General features: G+C 43.8%; 1 protein-coding gene across 3 annotated transcripts in view; it reads right to left on the minus strand.

Annotated features, from left to right (window-relative positions):
• ESYT1 (extended synaptotagmin 1) overlaps positions 1–22,310 on the minus strand; it is a 420,895-nt gene that overhangs the window by 50,114 nt on the left and 348,471 nt on the right. For 2 of the 3 annotated variants that reach the window (XM_069230578.1, XM_069230579.1), the window contains exons 27-28: positions 12,945–13,040; positions 12,067–12,198 (exon numbers count right to left, since the gene is read on the minus strand). In XM_069230578.1, coding sequence (XP_069086679.1) covers positions 12,067–12,198; positions 12,945–13,040 — 228 coding nt within the window. Of the gene's footprint in view, positions 1–12,066; positions 12,199–12,944; positions 13,041–13,493; positions 13,793–22,310 lie in introns of those variants that run through there. The other variant, XM_069230580.1, reaches the window with a different exon arrangement.

Here is a 22,310-nt window from a genome sequence, read left to right on the forward strand (position 1 = left end):
CCTCATATGGACTTTCTATGTACAGGGTAATAAGGTGGGCTCTCATCTAGCTCGCCAGCTGTTGGATAAATGCGAAAAAGAATATAAGGCCATATTTTACCTTGAAACTTCAGAAATCCCCAGGACTGAATGGCCTCATGGCCCAATTCTACAAGACATTCAGCTCATACCTAGTTCCACATCTGAGCTCCCTTTTTAATCAGATAGCTGAAGTGGGCGCAAAGATACAATCAATGAGTGAAGCATTGGTCAGCCATTCCAAAACATCGGAACGATCTGTGCTCTTGCAGCTATTGTAGGCTCATTGCTCTACTTAATCTGGATGCTAAGCTTTATTCAAAGATTTTGTCTTCCAGGCTGGAAGACATGATGCCGGACCTGATCCACCCAGATCAGTCCGGCTTCATCAAGGGTAGACAGACTCACGATAACTTGTGATCGGTGCTTCACCTCCTTGAAAAAGCTATCAATTAATAGATACCGGTGGTGTTGTTGGGCCTGGATGCCAAAAAAAACATTTCATAGGGTGAACTGGCCCTCTCTATTTCACACACTGAAACGCTTAGTTTTTTGTGACCCATTTATAGCGATGATACGCGCCAGCTATGCAGCAGCCAAGTCTAGAGTCTTCATTAATGGGGTGAGCTCAGAACTTTTTCACCTATGGAGGTGGACAAAGCAGGGAGGCCCCCTCTTACCGCTCCTATTTGCCTTTAGTCTCAAACACCTGGCAGCCAAAATCAGTTCGGCATCAGCTATCAAAGGCCTTTTGTTTGGCTCGAAAATATCCCTCTTTGCGGATGACGTTCTCTTAATGCTCGCCATGCCTCACTCCACACTAACAGCCCTTCAGGAGGAATTACATTTTTTTTAGAAGGTGGCAGGCTTCTGTATCAATTTGCCAAAATCCTTCCTCCTGAATTTGACATTGTCCAACTCAGATGGAGACCCTGGTTGCCTTGAGCCACATTTCAATGGGCTAAAAAAGACATCACTTACCTCTGCATCAAAATTACGCCCAAACTGTCAGACCTTTACCGAGCCAGTTACCCCTCACTCCTACAGCAGCTGAAAACAGACCTTAAATGATGGGCTCCTATGTACCACTTGTCCCTTGGACACATACACGCTATAAAGATAGCAGTCTTACCTAAAGTCCTATATCTTTTCCAAGACCTGCCTATTGAGCTAGAATGAGACTTTTTACTGAGCCCGCATAAACTAGTGACCAGTTTTATTTGGCAAGCCTACTTGTTGTTTAGGCTGCTTCCACTTCTGAAAGACACAGGAGAGCTAGCACTCCCAGAGTTCCAACTTGATTACAAAGTGGCACAGTTACAGGTTATCTCTGGATGGTCACTTCAGGAGTCGGACAAACATTGGTTGCATATGGACAGGGCAATTGTGGGAACAGTCATTTGGGATAGAAACCCAAGGCAGAACACCCACACACGGCTTATTTAAGCACCCCCACAAAAAAACTCTTAAGATATGGGATGAGGTAAATAGGGCTGCAGAGTGGACCACTTCCCCTTCCCCATTAATGCCAATACACTACAATCTGGCCTTTCCTCCCAGCTCTGGTGCCCAGACCTTTTGATGACTGGAAAGAAGGAAGATGCCTCAAACTTTCAGATCTTTTCCACAATTGGGATATCTTAACCTCTGGACACTGCCAGTGTAACTTCCACCTTGCAGATCCAGAACGTTACTGATGTACACAACTAAAACTTCAGCCAGATGTTACAACAGCAGCTAGTAGAGAACTCACCACCCCAATTGAGAAATTTGTTAAGAGAGTGGGAACTGCCAGAGGAAACATCACACTTCTTTACTCTCTATTACTTAACACACTTCTCACCCCACAGCCATGCCACATTGCATTTTGGGTATGCACATTGGGAGAAGAAATTAGTGAAGCAGTGTGGAGAAAACTCTAGAGGGATATCCCAAAATATAATCACTCAATGTGCATGAGGGAGGCGCACTACAAGGTGCTATATGACTGGTATCTAACTGTAAAAAATATTTTCTAACAAACAACTTACTTAACTTCAGTAACGCATTATCTGGTAGAGACACTATCTAGCTGCTGATTCCTTACCTTTGAATTTGCCAGGCGTCAGACTAGATGCGGAAGATTTTTGCGTGAGCGGTACCCCCGCGTGCCATCAGGTGGCTTTGTTCAGTTCTGAGCAGTGTTATCAGTGCCAGAAGTGGCATTGTGGTCACCTATATAGGCACCACCCAGGCACGCAGAAGTCAGTTACTTTTCACGACTTTCCAAGCTAGGAGCGCAGAGCCAGGAAGTGCACTGGCATTTTATGTGTGTCCAAACTAGGGCCCTGAAAACAGATTGTCCCTAACCCTAGAAATCTGTCTGCAGAGCGGGAAGGCACAGGTGTCTGTAAGGAATCTACAGCTAGATATTCTCTCTACCAGTTAATGTGTTACCAAAGGTAAGTAACTTGTTCATCTGATAGTGACTTTTAGCTGCAGATTCCTTCACCTTTGAATAGATAACCAAGCAATACCATCCCGGCGGTGGGCTGCAGACAAATTTACTACACTAAAAAGTCCTGCAGGACCAAACAAGCAAAATCCCCGTCTCTGCAGACCAGATTGTCCAGGCAGTAGTGTTTGACAAACATGTCCTGGGATGCCCATGTTGCTGCCTGGAAAATGGCCAGGACCAGGACTCCAGTGCCAATGCTGTGGTCGCAGCCTTACCTCTGGTGGAATAGGCCTTAAGCCCTCCGGCAGCTGTTTCCTGGCTAGGGAACAGCAGATTCTTATACAGAGAATGACCCAGCAGCAAATGGATTGGTTCCATACTGCTCTACCTTTCTTAGGTCCAACATACCCCACGAAGAGTTGGTCATCTGTCCTTGAACACTCTTGTGCAATCAATGTAGAACAACAAAGCTCTTTTTGGGTCCAGACAGTGGAGTCGCTCCTCTTCTTTAAAGGGATGTAGAGGAGTGTAAAAGGTGGCCAGGGTGACAGACTGTCCCAAATTGAATCGGGTCACCACTTTCAGAAGGAAAGAGGCCCTAGTCAAATAGGGAGTCTTGGATGACAAAGCCTGCAGCTCACTCACCCTCCGGGCAGATGTTATTGCCACAAAAAAGGCTGTTCGAAGACAGCACACATGTGGTGGGTGAGAACTAAATTAAGGCCTCACTGAGGCATGATCAAGGGTGAAAGGGGAACCAAATGTACAAGCCCTTTGAGAAACCTATTTACATTAGAGGACTTAAATATAGAGAGTTGGTCAGGCAGCCACAGGAAGGAGGACAAAGCAGAGAGATAACCCGTAAGCATACCCAGAGTAGAGCCCTGCTGGGCAAGGGTAAGAATGAATAGAAGAATATCACAGAGAGAGTAGCAGAAAGAGGGTTGACAGACTTTTCTGTACGATATTTTACAAATATTTGCCATTTTCAGGCTTATAACGTCTTAGTGGAGGGATGTCTGGCTGCCAGAATAACGTTACAGACTTCAGGAGAAAGTTCAAAAGCTATCAACTGTTGCTGCTCAATCTCCATACAAGAAGGCGGAGAGTTGACAGGTTCAGATGAAGGACCATCCCTTGCTGCTGTGACAGAAGATTCTCCCGAAGGGCAGCCTGTTCGGAGGATCAATGCACATTTTCAGAAGCTCGGGATACCAGACTCTCCGTGGCCTGTCCGGTGCCACAAGAATAACTTGGGCCCGATCATTCCTGATCTTCTTGAGAACCATGGGGAGGAGTGGTTTGAGCATAAAGGCATACATGAGGCTTGAACTTTACTTGAGACGAAAAGTGCCTCCGAGCGATAGCCGCCGTAGAAACTTCAATGCGCAAAACTGCTGACATTGTGTTTTCTCTTCAGAGGCAAACAGATCTAACCAAGACTCCCCCACAGCTGCAAGAGTCCTTGTGCCACCTCCAAATGGAGAGGCCACTCGATCTCGTAGGCATCGACGGCTGAGTTTGCCCACCCTGGCATTCAGAGAACCTGCCAAGTTTTGAACCACCAGGGTTGTGCCCTGCTGTTCCAGCCATGTCCAGAGACACATGGCCTCTTGACAAAGGGTCCACGACTCCACACTGCCCTGCTTGTTGGCTTGTTGCAGTACCACATGCAGGTGGTGTTGTCCATGAACAACTCTACTACCTTCCCCTTGAGAGAGAGAAGAATTTTTTTCAATGCTGGCCGGATCGCACGGAGCTCCAGCAAGTTGATGTGGAGTCCAGATTCTGACGCAGACCAGAGTCCTCTGATCACCACCTCTCCCAGATGGTTGCCTCATTTCATGAGTGACGCATCTGTCTCTACTGTCAGATCTGGTTGGGGAGAGGAGTCTGCCCTTGACCCAATCACGGTTTGTTAACCACCACTGCAGGTCTTTTGCAGTTTTCTCTAAGATCTGGACCATATTGGAGAAATTTCCCAGATGCTACGCCCACTAGAACTTCAGTTCCCGCGGCAGTACTCGCATATGCCATCTGGCATGATTCACCTACAGAATGCAGGAGGCCATGAGGCCCAGCAGCCTCAGAGTCATTATCACTGAAATCCAGGACAGAGGTCGAAACATCTGTATCATGGCCTGAATATCCTGGACTAGCTGCTCGGGAGGATAAGCCCGAAACTGCAGTGTCCGGAACTGCTCCAATGAAAGAAAGTGTCTGGGAAGGAGTCAGGCCTGACTTTGGCACATTTTTAGTGAACCCCAGCGAATGCAAGAGGTCCGCTGCAGTCTGAAGGTGGAAGACGACAGTCTGGTGCCAGCTTGCCATCAACAGCCATTTATCGAGATAAGAGTAGATTGATACTCCTAGTCTCCATAGATGAGCTGCGACCACAGCCATCACCTTGGTGAACACCTGAGAGGCACTGCTAAGGCTAAAGGGGAGCACCATGAACTGAAAATGCTCGTGGCCTAACTTGAACCGCAGGTAACGCCTGTGGGCAGGCAAGATGGGGATGTGAAAATACACATCCTGCTAATTCTACCAGCCAGTCTCTTTGGTCTAGGCAGACAAGACCTGAGCTAAAATGAGCATCTTGAACTCTTCTTTCTTAATGAAGAGATTGACAGTTTAGAGGTCTACAATAGGGCGAAGACCCTTGTTCTTTTTGGGAATCAGAAAGTAGTGGGGATAACAACCACCTCCTACTTCTGCTATCGGCACCCTCTCTATAGCTCCCTTGGCAAAGAGAGCTGTAACTTCCTCTCTGTATAAAGATAGATGATCCTCTATCAACTGTTCTTGTACTGGCAGTATAGAGGAATGTTTAAAAGGGGCGGGAGTAGCCCCTATGAATGTTTTGCAAGACCCGTTTGTGCGAGTGGAGGAAATGATGTTGGATTCTCCCTCCAACTGGGAAACATTGGTCTTGCAGAACCAGGTTAGGAGGGCTTAGAGGCTGCAGATGCCGGGTTTGGTAGCTGACAACTTCTGGCTACCTGATTCAAAGGGTCAGAATGCACTGAATCCACATCCTCACACAGCTTGGCTAGCATAGGGATGACACAGTGGCACATAACCTCCATAGCCACGAAAGGGGCAAAAGGCAGACTGGGGACGAGGGGTCACTGAGAGATTCAAGGACTTGGCCGTAGCCTGCGAGTCCTTGAAGCGCTCTAACACAGAGTTTGCCTTCTCTTTGAAGAGATGAATCCCGTCGAAGGGCATGTCAATGAGGTTGGACTGAACGTCCCCTGAAAAGCCAGACACTCTCAGCCAGGTGTGGCGCCTCGAGGCCACTGTTGACGAAACCTTTCTGCCCAGCGAGTCAGTCATTTCCAATTCACACCTAATGGTGAACTTTGCTGCATCTCTCCATTTCTCACTACTTGAGAGAGGATGGCCCGTGCCTCCTCTGGGACTTGTGGCAGCACTTGCACAACCGTAACCTACAACATGTGGGAATTACGGCCCAAATGGCATGCAGAGTTCACCGACTACAATGCTAGGCTGGCAGTAGAATACATCTTCTTTCCCAAGGTTTCCAGCGTTTTGGATTCCCTATCCGGGGGAGCGGCAGGGAACATGCCAAGGGAAGTTGAGGACTGGACCACCAGCCTCTCAGGGGTAGGGTGTTTGCTGAGGAAACTATGGTCACCTGAGGCAGGACAATGGCGCGGGCAATTGTCATGTTCACAGGAGCCCCTGTGCTGGGCTTGGACCAGGTACCCAGCAGGACATCAGTAAGCGCTTCGCTTAAGGGGAGCAGGGGTTCTGAACAAGAAGCTCCAGGTTGAAGCACTTATGCCAAGAGTTTAGTCTTGACTGCCACCGAGGGAAGTTCGAAGTCGAGGACCTCCGCTGCCCTCTTCACCACCATTGTATATGATGTTTCCCACTCCATAGCCAACGTAAGGGGGAAAAAGCAAACCAGTATCTGGAGATGTGTCCAGTCCACTGACATCTCCAAGTTCCTCATACCAGCCCAAAGATGTACCTACCTGGTGTTCGAAAGGGTCCAGTGGTCCCTCCCATTCTTCCCCTAATCCTGGCTGCTCTGAAAAATGCTCAGGGAACATCCTAGAGCTAATGGGCCTTATCGGCATCGAGCAACACCGTTCCAACTCTGAGTCGTCAGGGATCAGAATGAGGCTGGCACTGGCAGAGCTGGGAGCATCGGTGTCAGGACGGATGCCGGAGAAGGTTGCACTGATGTTAGGAAATTAGTTCAGAAGAACAAGTTACTTTACTTTCAGGCATGCACTTTCTGGTGGTTACTCTATTTAACTGCAAATTTCTCACTTTAAGAATATCTTAAGGTGCAAGAATTTTACAAAAACGCTCCTTAATGCTGATATGTGGCATCATGTGGCTCCACACTGACTTTGTACTACTGCATTTAAGCACCAGAGCTGCATACCAATGTCAGTTTCTTAATCTTTTTCCGTACATGCCAAAAGTTGTGTAGCACTCCCAACAAACTTCAGGTGGCAGTGGGCCAAAAGCTAATTTGGAAAACTTATGTTCAGGAGTCCATTTCACAAAATGGTGAGGTGGAATGGCAGAAAGGAATCTGCAGTGAGATAGATTAACCACCATAAAGAGTGTTACCAAAGGTGAGTAATTTTTTTTCTGATGGATACTTCTAATCGCAGGTTCCTCACCTTAACAGTAGATACCAAAGCAGAATCCAAAGGTGGAGGTGAGGAGGGAGTCTGGGGAGTGGATTTAGACCAGATAGTCTTGCAGGACCGAGAGGGCAAAATGGCTTTCCTGTTGGACCTGAATGTTGAGGCAGTAGTGTTCAGTGAATGGGTTAACATCCATGTTTCAGCCTGACGCCCAGAACCACCAGATCCCTGTCAATGCCATTATGGCTAAATGAGCCCGCAGGCCTTTAGGGGGTTGCCTTTTGGCCACCACTATTTTGCAGAGGACTATCCATTTTGACAGGACCCTTTATTGCATTTCCTTTTGTGTTTTGATCCAGAGACTCCTGCAAAGAACAAACTATCCACACAACGTATTTGGTGAAGTCAATGTAAATAAAACTCAAAGCTCCTTTAGGGTCAAGCTAATAGAGTCTCTCCTGCTTTTTAAGAATGGTTAGATGGAGAAGAAATGTTGGCGAAGTGATAAACTAGCTGAAGTGAAAAGATGTCCCAACTTTGGGTAAAAATACTACTGGGATCATCAATGTTCATTTGTCTGCATAGAATGTAGTGTTGGGGGTTGCACTGACAGTGCCGACACTTTACTCATACAAAACCCCACTGGGCCAGCGATAAATAAACAATAACACATCTGAAGGTTTGGTCTGGAGAGGGTCAGTATGACAAGTGACACATCAGGCAACACATTTCTCCCAGACCTTAGCCTAGAGGGATTCTGTTGAAATACATCAGAAGCAAGGATAACATTAGCTACTGATGCAAACAGACTGAAGGTGATTGACAACTGCTGCTAAATCTCCAGGCATGGAAGTGTAGGTTGTGAAGACTCCAGATCAGGACCAGAGGCGTCTGATGTACACCTCCCTAGGAAGACCACCAAACTAGAGGCGAAGCATCTGTCACAACCGTGAAGTCTGGGTGGGGAATGGAGAGTGGCCTATTGGAGTCAGGCTGGCACCTGACTACCACCACAAAAGATCCTAAGTCATCTCCACTGAGATCTCGATAAATCAGAGAGGGTGCCCTGATGTTGGGCCCACTGAAACCTGAGGTTCTACTACAGGACCCGCATATGTTATCTGGCATTCGGGATGAAGAGGTTGTACGATGAGGCTAGGAAGTCAATTTAGTTCCACGGCCTTCTCTCCAAGACACGAGATTAAGCTTGACACATCAGGATCATATACTGAATCTCCCAGATTAGCTACAGTGGTGGAAAGTCTTGAACGCCACTGTGTCTAGGACACCCCAATCCTCTATGTGGGGCTCAGGAAGTCAAAGCCAACAGGCAAGTAAGTATACTTTGCTGCCTCCTGGCTATCTTGTATCATTTGAAACAATGAGGTTCTAAGGTGTTCTACAACGGCTGGCCATGTCCCACAATGTATGGGTCTACCTGACTAAAAGGCACACTGGATCTTAAAGCTCAACTAGCAGAAAATAATATTCTGCCTCTGAAGGCAGCAATACATCTTATATCTTTATCCCAAGGATTGGTTGGGAAGGTATTTTGAAGGACCATACTAGTCGACCTCTGTACCATCAGGCTTTCAGGCGTAGGATGCCTTCTCAGAAAATCAGGATCACAGGGGGACAATCGATGTCACCTGGCAACAAGCTAGCTGCCTTATCGGAGGGCCCAGGATGACTTGGTTCAAGTGGCCTTGAGAGTTTATTTAACAGCATTGCTGAATGGAAATAATAGCACAGAAGAGGATGGACTTGCTTAAGGGATCTCAGGTAGCAAGTCTGTCTTAGTCTAGCACCGCTGCTGCCTTTCACACAGCTACTACAAAAGAGCAATTTTCTTTTGTTGGTGGCCCCGGTGGCAAGTCTACATAAGTCTCTGGACACGTACCCAGCCCAATGGCATTCTGTAAATCCAGGTGTAGGCCAACATCAGTATATTGAAGGGGAGTAGGTTATTCACCTCATCATCATCATGAGTCATGGGGAACAATCTGCACACCTGAACCACATCATAGTTAGTTCCAAATAAGTTCCCTATCCTCTGAATGTATTGGCGTCAAGGCAAATGGTGAAAATTTGGGTCTGATGGCAACTGACTGATTGGACTTTTGTTAACTCGTATTGCATCACTGGCTCGGAGTTGGAGTCAGGTCCTGGGCAAGCGCCAGCATCTGTACAGAAAGAACTGCTGTGGACCCTGGGGCCATAGTGGAACTATGAACAGGCATCAGAACGTGTCCGGGAACAGATTGCAAGGGGTCATTTGGCATTGATGGTGGGCTTGCTGGCGGAACTAAACCTGAAGCTGTTCATGGCTCTGTGGGACCCAAAGGTGTGCCAGAGGGAGACGTAACCATCAAAAAGAGCTGCAGCATGGCTTCCTTGAAGGCAAACATTTACTGTGGGTGGACGACGGGCAGGGAATTCGAGGTGCACGGGGATTAATTGAAGGACCAGATCAGAGTCAGAGGAAGCTTGTGGGGTATGATCTCTTGATTAACCTCCTGGTATCTTCTCACCTGTTTTCTAGTAGTGGGATGGGGCCAAGTACCACTTGCCCTTCTTGCACCTAAAGCACATCTTCAACTTCAATGTATTGGAAACCTGAGCAGGAAAGGGACTTTAGGCAGGACTCACTCCTTGAATGGAATTTTGAGTGTCAACAATGTCACATAATGCTGGCAACAAATACATTTTACTCTGCCATTGCTCAAATTGGCTCACCAGGTATTTTCTTACATATTGTGAATTCTGTTATACCACCAGGTCAAAAAATGATGGGCTTCTATGCAATCACAATCTTGTCTTGACAGTCTTCGAGGCTTGATGCCATAGGTTACCCACAAGTCTTTTAGAATGTGTACGCTTATTCAGTCAGAGGGAAATAAGGAATACCCTAAAGTCATGGAACCTAGCATTGGCTGTACTGTTTTGCTGTCAAAATAGGATCTACATTATGACGCATCAGGAGAAGCTGTCTCATCTGAATAAGAGATAATTGCTCTTCCAATGGAGATGCTTTCTGTATTCTAGTCAGTGTGACTGGTGATGAATTTACCTGCTATGGAATATCTGCACTAGTTCTGAAAACTCCTATGTGTCTTTTTTGAGTATGTTTGATCTTATCAGCCTGTTGTCCAGAAAAGGACATAAGACATGCCTGGTTTCCTGGGGCAAGCAGTTACCACAGCCTTGAAGTTGGTGAAGACTTTCAGGAAAGACAAAGCTTTGAACTGGTAGAACTATGTCCAGGTAAATGGTTCATGTACCTACTGAGCTACAATCCAACTGGAACGTGGAAGCAGGCATCTGTAAGGTCTCTGATGCACAGATAAACTGTCTTGGAATTGGAAAGCATACTACTCTGAAATTCCACCACCATGAACTCAACTTCAAGGAAGAATCTGTTGGCAACTCTCAAATATAGGCTAATCTCAAGGCTCAGCTGGAGGTTTTCCTTGGAAAAGAAAATATCTTGATCATAGTCCTTTTGATGACAACCCAGGACATGCTCTATTGCCCTCTTGTCACGCACCATGATAACTTTATGATAGTACTATAAGAAGATGCAACTTAGGATGACTGCAGACATGAAGGGTTGCTATGAATGAATGGACTGAACTTCCAGTGTGTACCAATTCTAAATAATAAAGAGCATTTATAGAACCAAATTGCTGCCTATTTCTTAATTCGAATTAAACTTGGACTTTTCGGGTCGAGCTGAAATATGAATTGGAGGCGACACCTTGGCATTGAAGGGGGGCTGTACAGGAGTAGAACCCAATTCACAGTGCAGCCTCTAGATGATGACTGTGAGTGAAACTAAATAAACAAATAAATAAATAGGATAAAATGTGCTGTTCTTAACTTGTTTTTGATTTTTAAAATATTTAAGTTCTCATTTTTTTTATTTTTAAAGAAACGTTTTTGGGAATGCTGCTCGACTCACAGGAATATCCCAAAATGAAAACAAAACGCATATTCCATTCAAATATCAAATCTGGCATTCAATCAAACTGCAATTAATGACATAGGGCTTATCAGCTCAAAGGAAAATTGTTAATTAGTTAAGTTTGCATTTATCATTGACAGGAACAAAGGCCTCGGTGACCCACAAGAATCCCCAAAATTAGAAACATCCTATCTGTAGTGTGATGTTTAAGACTCTTAAGCTTCTAATTTTCTTCCATGTTGGATTTATACTTTGAATACAATGAAAGCAACTGATATTGGCCCCTGAGAATGACGCTAAAGGCCTATCCACCTTATTGACTGGAGCTGGAAAGCAAAAATAAAGTAGGTAGACTGATACATTCAATGGCACTTTTAATACCACTGTTCTAAAAGGCACACACAGGATTTTCACAATCACAGTGAGGCATTATTCCAAGCATGATTTAATGCCTGATTTAATGCCTGATACCTGAGGCAGACAGAGTTTTGCCATTCTCATTGTCTGACATGACTGCCAGAGAGTTGCTGTGGGTAAGACTTTTTGGGGAGTGAATGGAAATGGGGTACTGTGTGATTTTTCAACTGAGTCCTCGATTAGTTGTCGCAATGTGCCTGTGGAATTCTTAGACCTACTTCTCCATAAAGTGGATTACATACTTAAGACAGTTTGCTGGCATCTAAAATCTCACTGAGGCATGACACCAATTCAAATTATCTTTATGTGATCTTGATCATGATCTTCTGTCAAATGTCAGTTGCAAATTTTCCACTGGGCACATCAGAATTCTACCTTTACACCCCATTGTGAATTTCTGCATCATGAATACGTCTCATTAACTACTTTCTGATGCACACCTACCTCTGACAACAAAGAGCACACACTGAATGTAAATGTCTGTTCCCAATATAACCACTTCAACAGTCTTCAGATCTATGTGGATCCCTGTGTCCAAAGTTTTTAAGCCCACGCGGAGGGCTTCACCATTTCTGCTCTCTATAATCAATACTTACTTTTCCTTGTACTCAGGGTTCAGCGTTTTCTTCTTAACTGCTGTTTTCCTCTTGGTTACACGGTTTTTGTCTGGTTGTAAAACCATAGACACATAAGGATCAGGGAGTTCTTTGGAAGGCAACTTCAGATTCCTGAGCAAAACCGGACAAAAAAATAAAAAAGATGAAATAGAGCGAGGGATCATAGGGAACTGATTGACCATGGAAAAAAAAAAATAAGTGAAAATAAAGCAATGGGGAAGGATAGACAGGGAGTAGGACAGCATGTCTATATGTATATATACAGTCCTTTGTGGAGCTTCATGTGGCACAAAAATAGTTTTGGAAGTACAGAACACAAGTTTCTAAGGCTAGAGGTGGCTGGAGTCAGTTATCGTTACCGACGCAGTGAAGCTAATCAAAGAAGGTGATGATTCAGACTAACTCGGGAAAAAGGGAAACAGTTTTGAAAGCATCAAACATATCCTACATCACAATACTCTGGTGGATTTCCTCTATTACCCCCTTTAGAAGCATCCCCTCTAAAAAAGATACCAAGGACTAAATAATAAAACAAAGGCCCACTGACTTTCTATAGATGATTACTTGCCACCCCATGAAGTTAAGAATTGAATTGATTTAGAGAATAACTCTTCACCAACCTCTAAATTTCCTTCCGCCTTGGCCTGTCATTTAAAGGTTTTAGAGATAGTGGTGTGGAAAAAAGTTGCCATCCCTATGCAAGGCTATAACTACAACACTCCAATCAAAACAAGGGAGTTTCAAAGGGCATTCAAAACACACATGGCTTCAAACAAAAGCGCACATGGCATTGTATTAGGGGTTGAGTGCAGTTACAGATGTTTGTGTGCACAATTGCGTGTGGACTGGTGTGTCACCTGCAGGCATGAACCACGACCACCAGCTTCTTCTCAGGAAGGACGTAGATGGTAAGGTGGATTTCTCCCAGTGATGTATCCATAGCACCTGCAGTACTGCAAGAAAAGTAAAAATATTTACCATTCACACATTGTTCCCTTGAACATGAAACTTCCTACTCACTAGTTGAGATTCTCCCGAAAGTTTCTGCCAAAGGCAGAACACTATGTGGCAGCCACAAATTTCATGCACCTGCCCAACAATGTTTCCTATTCCCCTTGCCAAGCCACTTTAGCCTGTTGCTGTGCTTTCAAGAGCAAACCAATCAGCTTACTTACCAAAGCCTTTTTGCTTGCTCAATCCATCGAAGTTAAGGAAGGTGACCTCTACTGTGGCACTGCAAATACTGTATGCACCAATCAAAAGAGTAGTGCTTTTTCTGCTGTCAGAATACCCAATCAGACAGCTTGAATGTATCAGGAATACACATTCATAGGCCTGGTTTAGAAGCAAAATGATGTATTTTTTGCAGTAAAGGACGCAGAATGTTATGAACGCAATGACACAGATTAAGTTGTACTATCTCTTTAATTTATCTGCACAACAGCAGAAGAGAATATGTTGGGTTTCTCGGTCTGTGTCAGTGTCCTGTAATCACTGCTGTTATCATCTCATTCTTGTTTTGTCTCTCTCTCTCTGACGACATGGCTAGAGAACAACTCCTCTTATGATGAATGATGCCTGATGACGAAAGCTGGAAGAAACGCAATGATCAGGAGTCTCTAGACCCAGCAAGTAGAATCAAAACGAGGAGAAACTAGCAGGTTCCTACCAACTGACTCAATTTCGTTGAGAAGATGCCTTTCAGCTACAAGAGAAGACAAAATACAACAGACTGAGAATTCGGAAGCATAAGTTTCATACTGAAAATAAAACTAAGGGTGTTTTTCTTAGTGTATGCCATTTCCTTCATGATCTCTTGGTAGTTACTCCAAGAGATCTTGATAGGCTTCAATGAGATCTGTGTTTAAAGCCACAAAACATTCCCCAACATCAGCAGTAGCATAAGTGCATTAACTTTCTTTTAGTGAACCCTGTTGAATATGGAAGAGAATGCCCAATTAGATTTTTTAGAACCCCTGTGAACATGCCCCAAACAAAGAATTTTTAATACAAAACTGCTCCAAGGCTCAAATTCACCAGCCAAAACAGCAGTTTAAACAGATATTGCAAAACAGCAGTGAATAATGTATTTGTCAGTGTTTTAAGGAACAAGTGCTTTGCTTGTGTTGTTGACACATTCGAAGAGGCACAGCAATACTTTCTGCAACTAGATAAGAAAGTTAGCCAATAACCAGATAAGCGTGGCTCTTAATGCCAAAAACTTTAAACCCCACAGCTGCCCCGTGGTCTTTGTAATAGTTTTCAAAGGGTCTGCAATTTATTGTAAGCTACTAGGGCCATCAGTGCCAAAGGCTTGGTTGAGAGGGCTTCACTGGAACAGAAGCAATTCAAAGGAAGAGAAACTCAATGTTCCAGAGGTCCCAATATCTGTGTAATTGTAAATTGTTTAAAAACCCCAAACCACCAGTGTTGCACCATCACCCAGTGATATGATAGTAAACGAATGGAAAATGACTATTAACCATCCTATGAAAATACTCTCATTCTAAATACTGTAGAGCACATTTTCAATGTCCACACAGAAAGCTAAAATGAGATTCAGAGCCTTTCTAGAGCATAAGTCAAATCATTGGGATCCGTCTGAAAAAGACTGTGGTTCCATGAGACTATTTCCTAAAATAAATGGAGAACAGTCAAGCAAATGTACTGCAAGCTCCAAAGAAATCACAGAAATCAGGTCACCTGACAGGCAAAGTGGACTATCCAGTAGCAAAGGATGCAAAAACGCCTTGCTTTCCACAAGTAAAGTAGGATAATCAGGAATCAGGTGTAGCTGTACCACGAACCAAGCTAGAAAGGGTCATACCAAAAACTGCTAGACCACTAGAATTAACAAAGTGTAATCACTGACGGTCTGTGATATGTCTGGGGGAATTAAAACAAGTGAGAGGTATAGAGAGGTCCACAACACCCTGGAAAATTGAATCTGTTACCTGCTGAAGCTGGGTGGAAAAATATGATGGATATCAGCAAACCTATTGCATACATGCTAATCACAGTGTGTTCAAAATGAGAAGATTCAGACACATGCAAAAACGTTCTGGAAAACCACTAGTGTGATTTACAGTAGCACAGTTCACGCTTAAAAGTGACCTCTGCAATCGGAGCCTTTTGCCCCATTTCGTTTGTCTGATGGAAGGTCTTTATTGGCACTGTAGCAGGCAACTTAAAAGCAAACTGTAAGCCCAGCATGCATATGGTTCCCTCTTGACCCAATCCACATCTCTCACAAGTGCTTTAGGTAGAGCGAAAGAAAGAGTGCAGAGATGAGGGATAATGGATGCTATCCCCGAGATAGCCAAATGCTATATTAAAACTGAGATGGGACTCACTGCCAAAAGTTTCAGAATTCATAATTGTGAGCTACTCCAGGCTTACCCCAATATATTGTTTTGTAAGTCATAACTTTCTGGAGAAACTGTCCATTTATGATCAGAACTGAGTCCTGATGATCTGGCTGGACAATGCAAGTTCCCCTATATCCAAAAACTTTTATTCAATCTACTAAAAACTACTGAACTTTCAATATGTGTTGCTGAGTCGGTAGCTACTACCAATGAAAGTGCTACTTTTTACAGGCATGCTAACCGGAAACTCCTTACTCTGGTTTAGAGAAAATAATTTAAATTAATTAACAAACAATATCCCACAGAATTCAGAGAACAAAAGCAGAACATGACGTGGATAGGCCTACCTGAAGAACTTGGGACAAAATTTGGAATCTGGGAAAAGCAATCATAAATACTGTAAAAACATTACAACCATATCAAATGCAGTGATAAGCGAGGTAGTACTGAATAATATAGAGGTTCAATTAACGTATAATCTTTCGGGATTGGTACCAAACAGAAAATTTGATGTTTGTGAACAAAACACTTATGACTGAAAATGAGGTCATCTTAAATGATCGGATCTTGGCCTTCATATAAATTAGCATGTAATGCCATGCTTGAAGAGCTGGTCTGTTAAAAGCTTTAAATAAAGCACAACACTAAATCAAAACTTGAGGCTTATGGCTGCTGTTCTCTTTTTCTAATCTTTGTCTTTTATTGAAGTTATAGTGACAAGAACTATATTTCCATGGTGGCTGATACAGGTTTTTGAGATTGTACATAACATTGTCATAACGATGAAAAAACACTCTAATACAAATTACTGTGGCATTAATAGCCCTGTGAGGGCAAGTAATATATTTAGTATATCAAGTAGTCTTACTTGTATGCATTCATCAAAAATATCCTTGTGCATTACAGTTTTAGTCTTCAAGTAATTGGAGTGTTGTCCATCTTATTGGCACATAACACAACAATTCAATCCTTTGCTGGTAGTCAAGTAACACAGATCACGTTTTCACAAACATTTTTTCTTCTTGCCTAAAAATCAAAGGCTAGCTTTCCAGTAACAAGAAATTGCCAGAGTTTGAGAAACAACTGAGTTAGGTTAGGGAACGGGACTTTTTCTTCCACTGCTTTGCAATCAGACTCAATGTCGCCCTACCTTTTGATGGAAGAATGTCATGTGTATAATGAGGACCTGTGCATAATATGGATGTGGTTTATGAAGCTTCCCAACCAATAGAATTATACTGTGGTCTTGGGCCACTAGATAACTTGAGCCTTCTTTTATGTAGTGAAGAATTTCCTTGCAAAAGATAGCCAATTTTGGGCAATCCCACCAAATTCTAGCATGTTCCCCACACTTACTCCACATACCCAGCAGACATTCTGGGCTTTTGGGTACACATGGAGCAATTTCTCAGGCACAAGATCTCACTGGCACAGTATTTTATAGTTAACCTTCCAAAATGTGTTTGGAGATAGATCTCCACACCTCTTCCCATTCCTGTTATTTCCGTCTGGGGAGGTCTTTCCCAGGCTGTTTGGTATCGCCATCTCTGAATGTTGCCTCTTTCTCCCAGAAGTTCATTAAGAACTGAAAATGTACCCATGGAGCCTAAATGCATCCTGACAAGTTTTTCTACGGGGTTAGTTCCATGGTGGCTGCCTGTTTGTTCGGAGAATAGCAGAGACCAGAGTTGTAATTGAATATATTGGAGACAATTAGGGGGTCATTACGACCTCGGCGGTCTTTTCGCAAGACCGCCGAGGTACCGCCGTGCTGAAGACCGCCAGTGGTGGCGGTCTTCCGCTCGGGGTATTATGACCATTGGCAGCCCGCCGTACTTGTTCCGACGGAGAGCCACCAACAGCCATATTGGCGGGAGGCGGGGAAGTGGAGGTTGCTCCACCTCCACCGCCACGCCAACAGAACACCGCCCAGCGAATCACATCCTGTGCTTCACCGTGGCGGTGTTCTGTTGGCGGTGTGGTGTCGGCGGAGCTGCTCCCATGGCTCCCGTCCCCTCCCGAAGGATCGGCGGACCAGGTAAGTCGATCGTCCGTGAAGGGTGGGAGGGTGTTGTGGGGGTGCATGGGGGTGTGCGTGTGTGTATGTAGAGGGGGTGTGTGAGTGCGTGTATGTCTGTGGGTATGTCTGTATGGATGTGTGCGTGTATGTTTGAATGTGGGTGTGCGTGTATGACTGTGTGTGGATGTAGGCATGTATGTCGGCGTGTGTGCGTGTAAGTATGTAGGTGGTGCCTGCGTGCGTGTCGTGTGGGTATGGGTGAAGTGATGTTGGGGGTCGGGGTGGGGAGGGGGGCCCTGCCACCTTTGAGGGGTGGCAGAGGTGGTGGGGGGGGTAGGGGAGGGAGTAGGGGTGGGGGTGGGGGAGACCCCTATCAGTGCCAGGGAAGGAATTCCCTGGCACTGATAGTGCTTATCGCCATGGTTTTCATGGCGGTTCAGACCGCTGGAAAACCGCGGCGGTAAGCCGGGTCAAAATACCGCCGGCGGTATAGTGATGGACGTCGGGCTGGAGACCCAGGTCCCCAGCCCGGCGGTCGTCTCCGCCCTGGCGGGCAGAACGGAGAAGCAGCGGATGACCATGGCGGTAACCGCCATGGTCATAATACAAAAAAAAAGACCGCCAGCCTGTATCTGATTCTCTGGTGGGTTATTGACCAGTTACTGGAGGTGGACTGCATAGTAATATTACACAACATTAAGACATGCTAAGCTTCCTTTCTCTCTAAAAATCATCACAATTTTTGTTTATACATGCCCTATCTCCTACCCACATGAAGTTGATTATTCTCTTTTGCAATTTTTCTATGTCCCCCAGCAGAAAGGTACTGGCATTGATTAAAAGATGTACACTAATCTTTAAAGTACATTTATCTTCAAAATGTTATTCTTCCCTAGTCAGGAAATGTATAATTTATTCCACTTTCTTCGGTGTTCGAGAATTTAGTTTCTTAAAGTTGGCCAGTTTTTTAACAAGCTCTTTTGCTAGGTTGCTAGTAATGAGTCTGGAGATTTTTTTAAATTTCTCTAGTACAGTAACCACTGAAGAAACATATCTTATGCTTGTCTGGTCCAAATGGGATCCCACTTATTTCCTCAGCCCCTCATATCCTAGCTGATGGCTCTACTGCCGAGGCAAAAGGAGCAGAAACGGGGGCACTTTTACCTGTACCCAAGTGTAATACAGATTGCTCTGTGTGCTTGAGCTGACTCTAAACCTGCAAGTGGGGGCTTTGTATCCAGATAGGATCCATCTTTTCATATTGAGCCCCAATAAAGTTCGGACCTGTATCTCCTTAAGGAATGACCAGGTGACATGGCCAAATACATACTTGGCATCTAAACTGAATAAGACCACCGTGCTATTCTTTTTTGGTCACTTTTTCGATCAGGTGTATTATTTGGCAAATGTTATCGGACCCTTTCCTTTCCTCTTCAACACCCACTAGATAGGTATCCAGAAAATTCATCCAGTCTTCCAGGCTTTATATCTGGGTTGAGCAGGAATTTAGGCTGATAAGATGCACAATCTACTGAATATCTGAGTGGCGTCAGGATCAATGTGATATCAGCTTCTTTCATGATGGGGGGTAAGTGCTGTTTGTGGCAAAGTGGTTGAAAAGGTCTGTCAGTGTTTTTTTTTTTTGCTGCGACAGAAACAGCTTATGAAACCATACTGGTATTCCATTTGCACTCAGACTTTTACTTAATGGCACTAATATTACTGCTTTGATTATCTCAGCTTTGTCTGTTCAATCATTCTACCCAGGTGGCGAGGGGGTGGGTGGGTGGGTGGGGGAGGGGGTTGGTAAAGGGACTGAGTCGGAATAGGACTATGGGCCTGACTTAAGAGTTTGGAAGATGGGATACTCTATCACAAACATGACAGATATCCTGTATTGCGTGTGGCACAGGATGTAAGTAACTTGTAATACGGAGGATGGGATATTCATCATGTTCATGACAGAGTATGCCATCTATCAAACTTTGAATCAAGTACCGACTTCGTCAGAAGTTTTAAAGGCATCTCTTTTGTCACTTTCTTTCACTGCCCATGTCCCATCCTACCTTTTAATACTGCTCATATGCTTTTTCGCTCATTGAGTGCTTTTAGTTTTTAAAGTTTGTCTGAGAGCCCCTGTTTTGTTTCCCTGCTTGCAGAAACACTGTCCCAGTCTTAGCAGTTCTAAACAGCTCCATTTGTTCTTATGAGGTTTAGTTGGCCTCTTGGTCCTTTTATTTTGCACCATGTAACTATGGTGGAGTGCTGTTTATCTTGAGCTTCTGCCTGTTAGAGTTCTGCTGTCATTTTGACTTATTGGCATTTTGCTTCCCGGCCTGTCTTTTTGCTTTTGCAATCACTGTCTCCCTGATTATTGCTTTGAATTCGTCCCATCTTATGTCTAGAGGGGTATTGTCTGCCCCATTTTTGGAAAATAGTTCCTGAATCATTTCAGATCCGTTCACTGAATCTTTAAAAAGAGTAGGGTTCATTCTCCAACCAGTGCTATTGTGTGGCTCCACCCTATTGTTCTATGTCATCTCTACATGAGGTGGTCAAAGACTTAAATGTCTGAGAGTTCTACATGTTGAATGGTATCAAGTAGCCCTGTGTTACAAATAAAAGGTCTATGCTAGAATATGATTTATGTACATAAGAGTAAAAGGAGAAGATCTAGGCGTGAAGATTGATGACTGTAAAGGAATAAAAAAAGAAAAAATTAATAACTGAAGCCTCTCCACGCATTGAACAAAGGTTCCCATGCCAGTTTCTGAGTTTCGTGATCTACATGATCATGGTTCTCAGACCACTATAATGCCCATCCCATCATAAACACCATTCTGTCATTCAGTTTGTCTAGTTTTGAGAACAGGAAACTGTCTTGTAAAGAGTAAGGGGCATATATATTTAGGATGGTCAGGCTTGTGATACTCAAGTCGTATCTGAATGCAGAGATAATGCCCATCCTTGTCTTTCACAACATCAAATCCCTCTCCCTTGTAAGTGTGTTTAAAAAGGATAGCAACACTGACTGTTTGTTTGTGTACTGAAGCCCAGAATTGTCATGGGTATGATTTAAGCCTCATTCAGTACCAGGAGATATGTTTCTTGTAAAATATAATGTCTGGGTCCTGTTGGGAGATATTCGGGCAGATGTACATTGATGTAATTTTGCATTTCCTAAATAGCAACTTCATAGAAATCGCTATTTAGGAAATGCAAAATGCAATTTACCAAGATACTGATTTCCTAATAGCAATTCCTACCTTGTAGGAATCGCTATTAGGAAATTTCAAATAAGAAATCCCATGCCATTTGTGACAATGGGCCGGTTTTGACTTAACCAAATAGCGATTTCCTATTAGGAAATTGCTATTTGAGAAATGCAAAACCAAGGATGGCTGTGGCCAAAAGCCCCCCCCGAAATGCATTCCAAAAATAGTGGTGCACATGTAGAACACACATACCCCCAAGAGGCATACGTGTGCTCTATTGCACTTTAAAAAAAGCATTTTGGTGTACTTTTAAAACAATTGCACAGGTTACCATTGATTTGAAGTCAATGGTAACTGCATTTCCTAAATGCCCAATTCGCATTTAGTAAATGCTTTGTACATCAATCCCTTTTAGCGATTTCCTATTCTGAGAATCGTAACTTGAGATTTCTACTCGGTAGAAATCACAATTTGTGATTCCCTAAAGGGCTTTGTACATCTGATAAGCCCATTTTGCATTTCTTAATGGCCTGAAACTGCAATTCGGTCTGTTAAGAAATGTAAAATGGATTTGAACGTCTGGCCCATAGTACCATACTTTGCACCACTTAGTGGGGGCATTAAATCCCTTAACTTTTAGAAACAATAGCTTGAATGGTGGTGTAAGAAGATGAATTCATATATAGTGTTTGCTGTGTATACATCATTGCACTCCGTTTTATGTCTTTTAGTGCTCTCCTCGTTTCCAGTTGTTTTACAGAACGTCCCACATGTCCCCTGCTCAAATGTGCTAAACTTAAAACGTCTTCCCCTTTTATTAACAATATCTTTTAACATAAATTACAGAACAAGTCACAAAGTCCTTGTACTTAAATCGAACTTCTCGCTCTCACATTCCCTTTCAGCCTCTGATATAATTTTAAATTGCATTACTCTCTCATCGAATACCCCCACCCAATTACAATTTGCAGTGACTAAATGGCTGAAATTGTAACCTTCACAGGAAACTGTCACTCAGAAGTGCTACATATGTAATAGGCGCTACCAAAGATATTTTTAGTCCCTCCATCAAATTCGCATTTGAGTTTCCAGTCTCCTCCGTGTTGATGTGTCCCTTTCCTAGTGTGAGGCCAATGTGTTGCCCTTCGCCCTTCTTGAGATGAATTCTCACGGTCTGCATTTGTTTGCTTCTCCATCAATTTATGCAGCATCAGTATTAAGCTACTTTTCACGTCTTCAATTATTCTCTGCTTGCTGTTCCATTAACATTGTAAGTCAGTCAGGAATGTCCACTGATATTTGCCCTGCCTTTTGATTAAGATCTCAGTGAGTTTTTTAAACTCGTTTTTCCTTTGCAGGGTGACATTCAAGAGGCCCTTATAAAAGTGATTTTACTACCTCTGAAGTTGCTAAAGGTAATTTCCCAGGCTTGGGAGATAATTGTTTCTTTTATATTGTGGTATACAAGAAAGTGATGGAAGAGATACTTGAATCAATCAGAGCCACTGGTAATTGCTTGAGCCACGTGCCAGTCCTTTGTTATTTAGCACACTATGCCACCAGAGTTTGGACCCAGCAATTTGCAAATCAGGTATAACCCTTCTCCAATGAGAACAGTGC

Source organism: Pleurodeles waltl, chromosome 4_2 (assembly GCF_031143425.1).
Source record: "Pleurodeles waltl isolate 20211129_DDA chromosome 4_2, aPleWal1.hap1.20221129, whole genome shotgun sequence".
NCBI lineage: Eukaryota > Metazoa > Chordata > Amphibia > Caudata > Salamandridae > Pleurodeles > Pleurodeles waltl.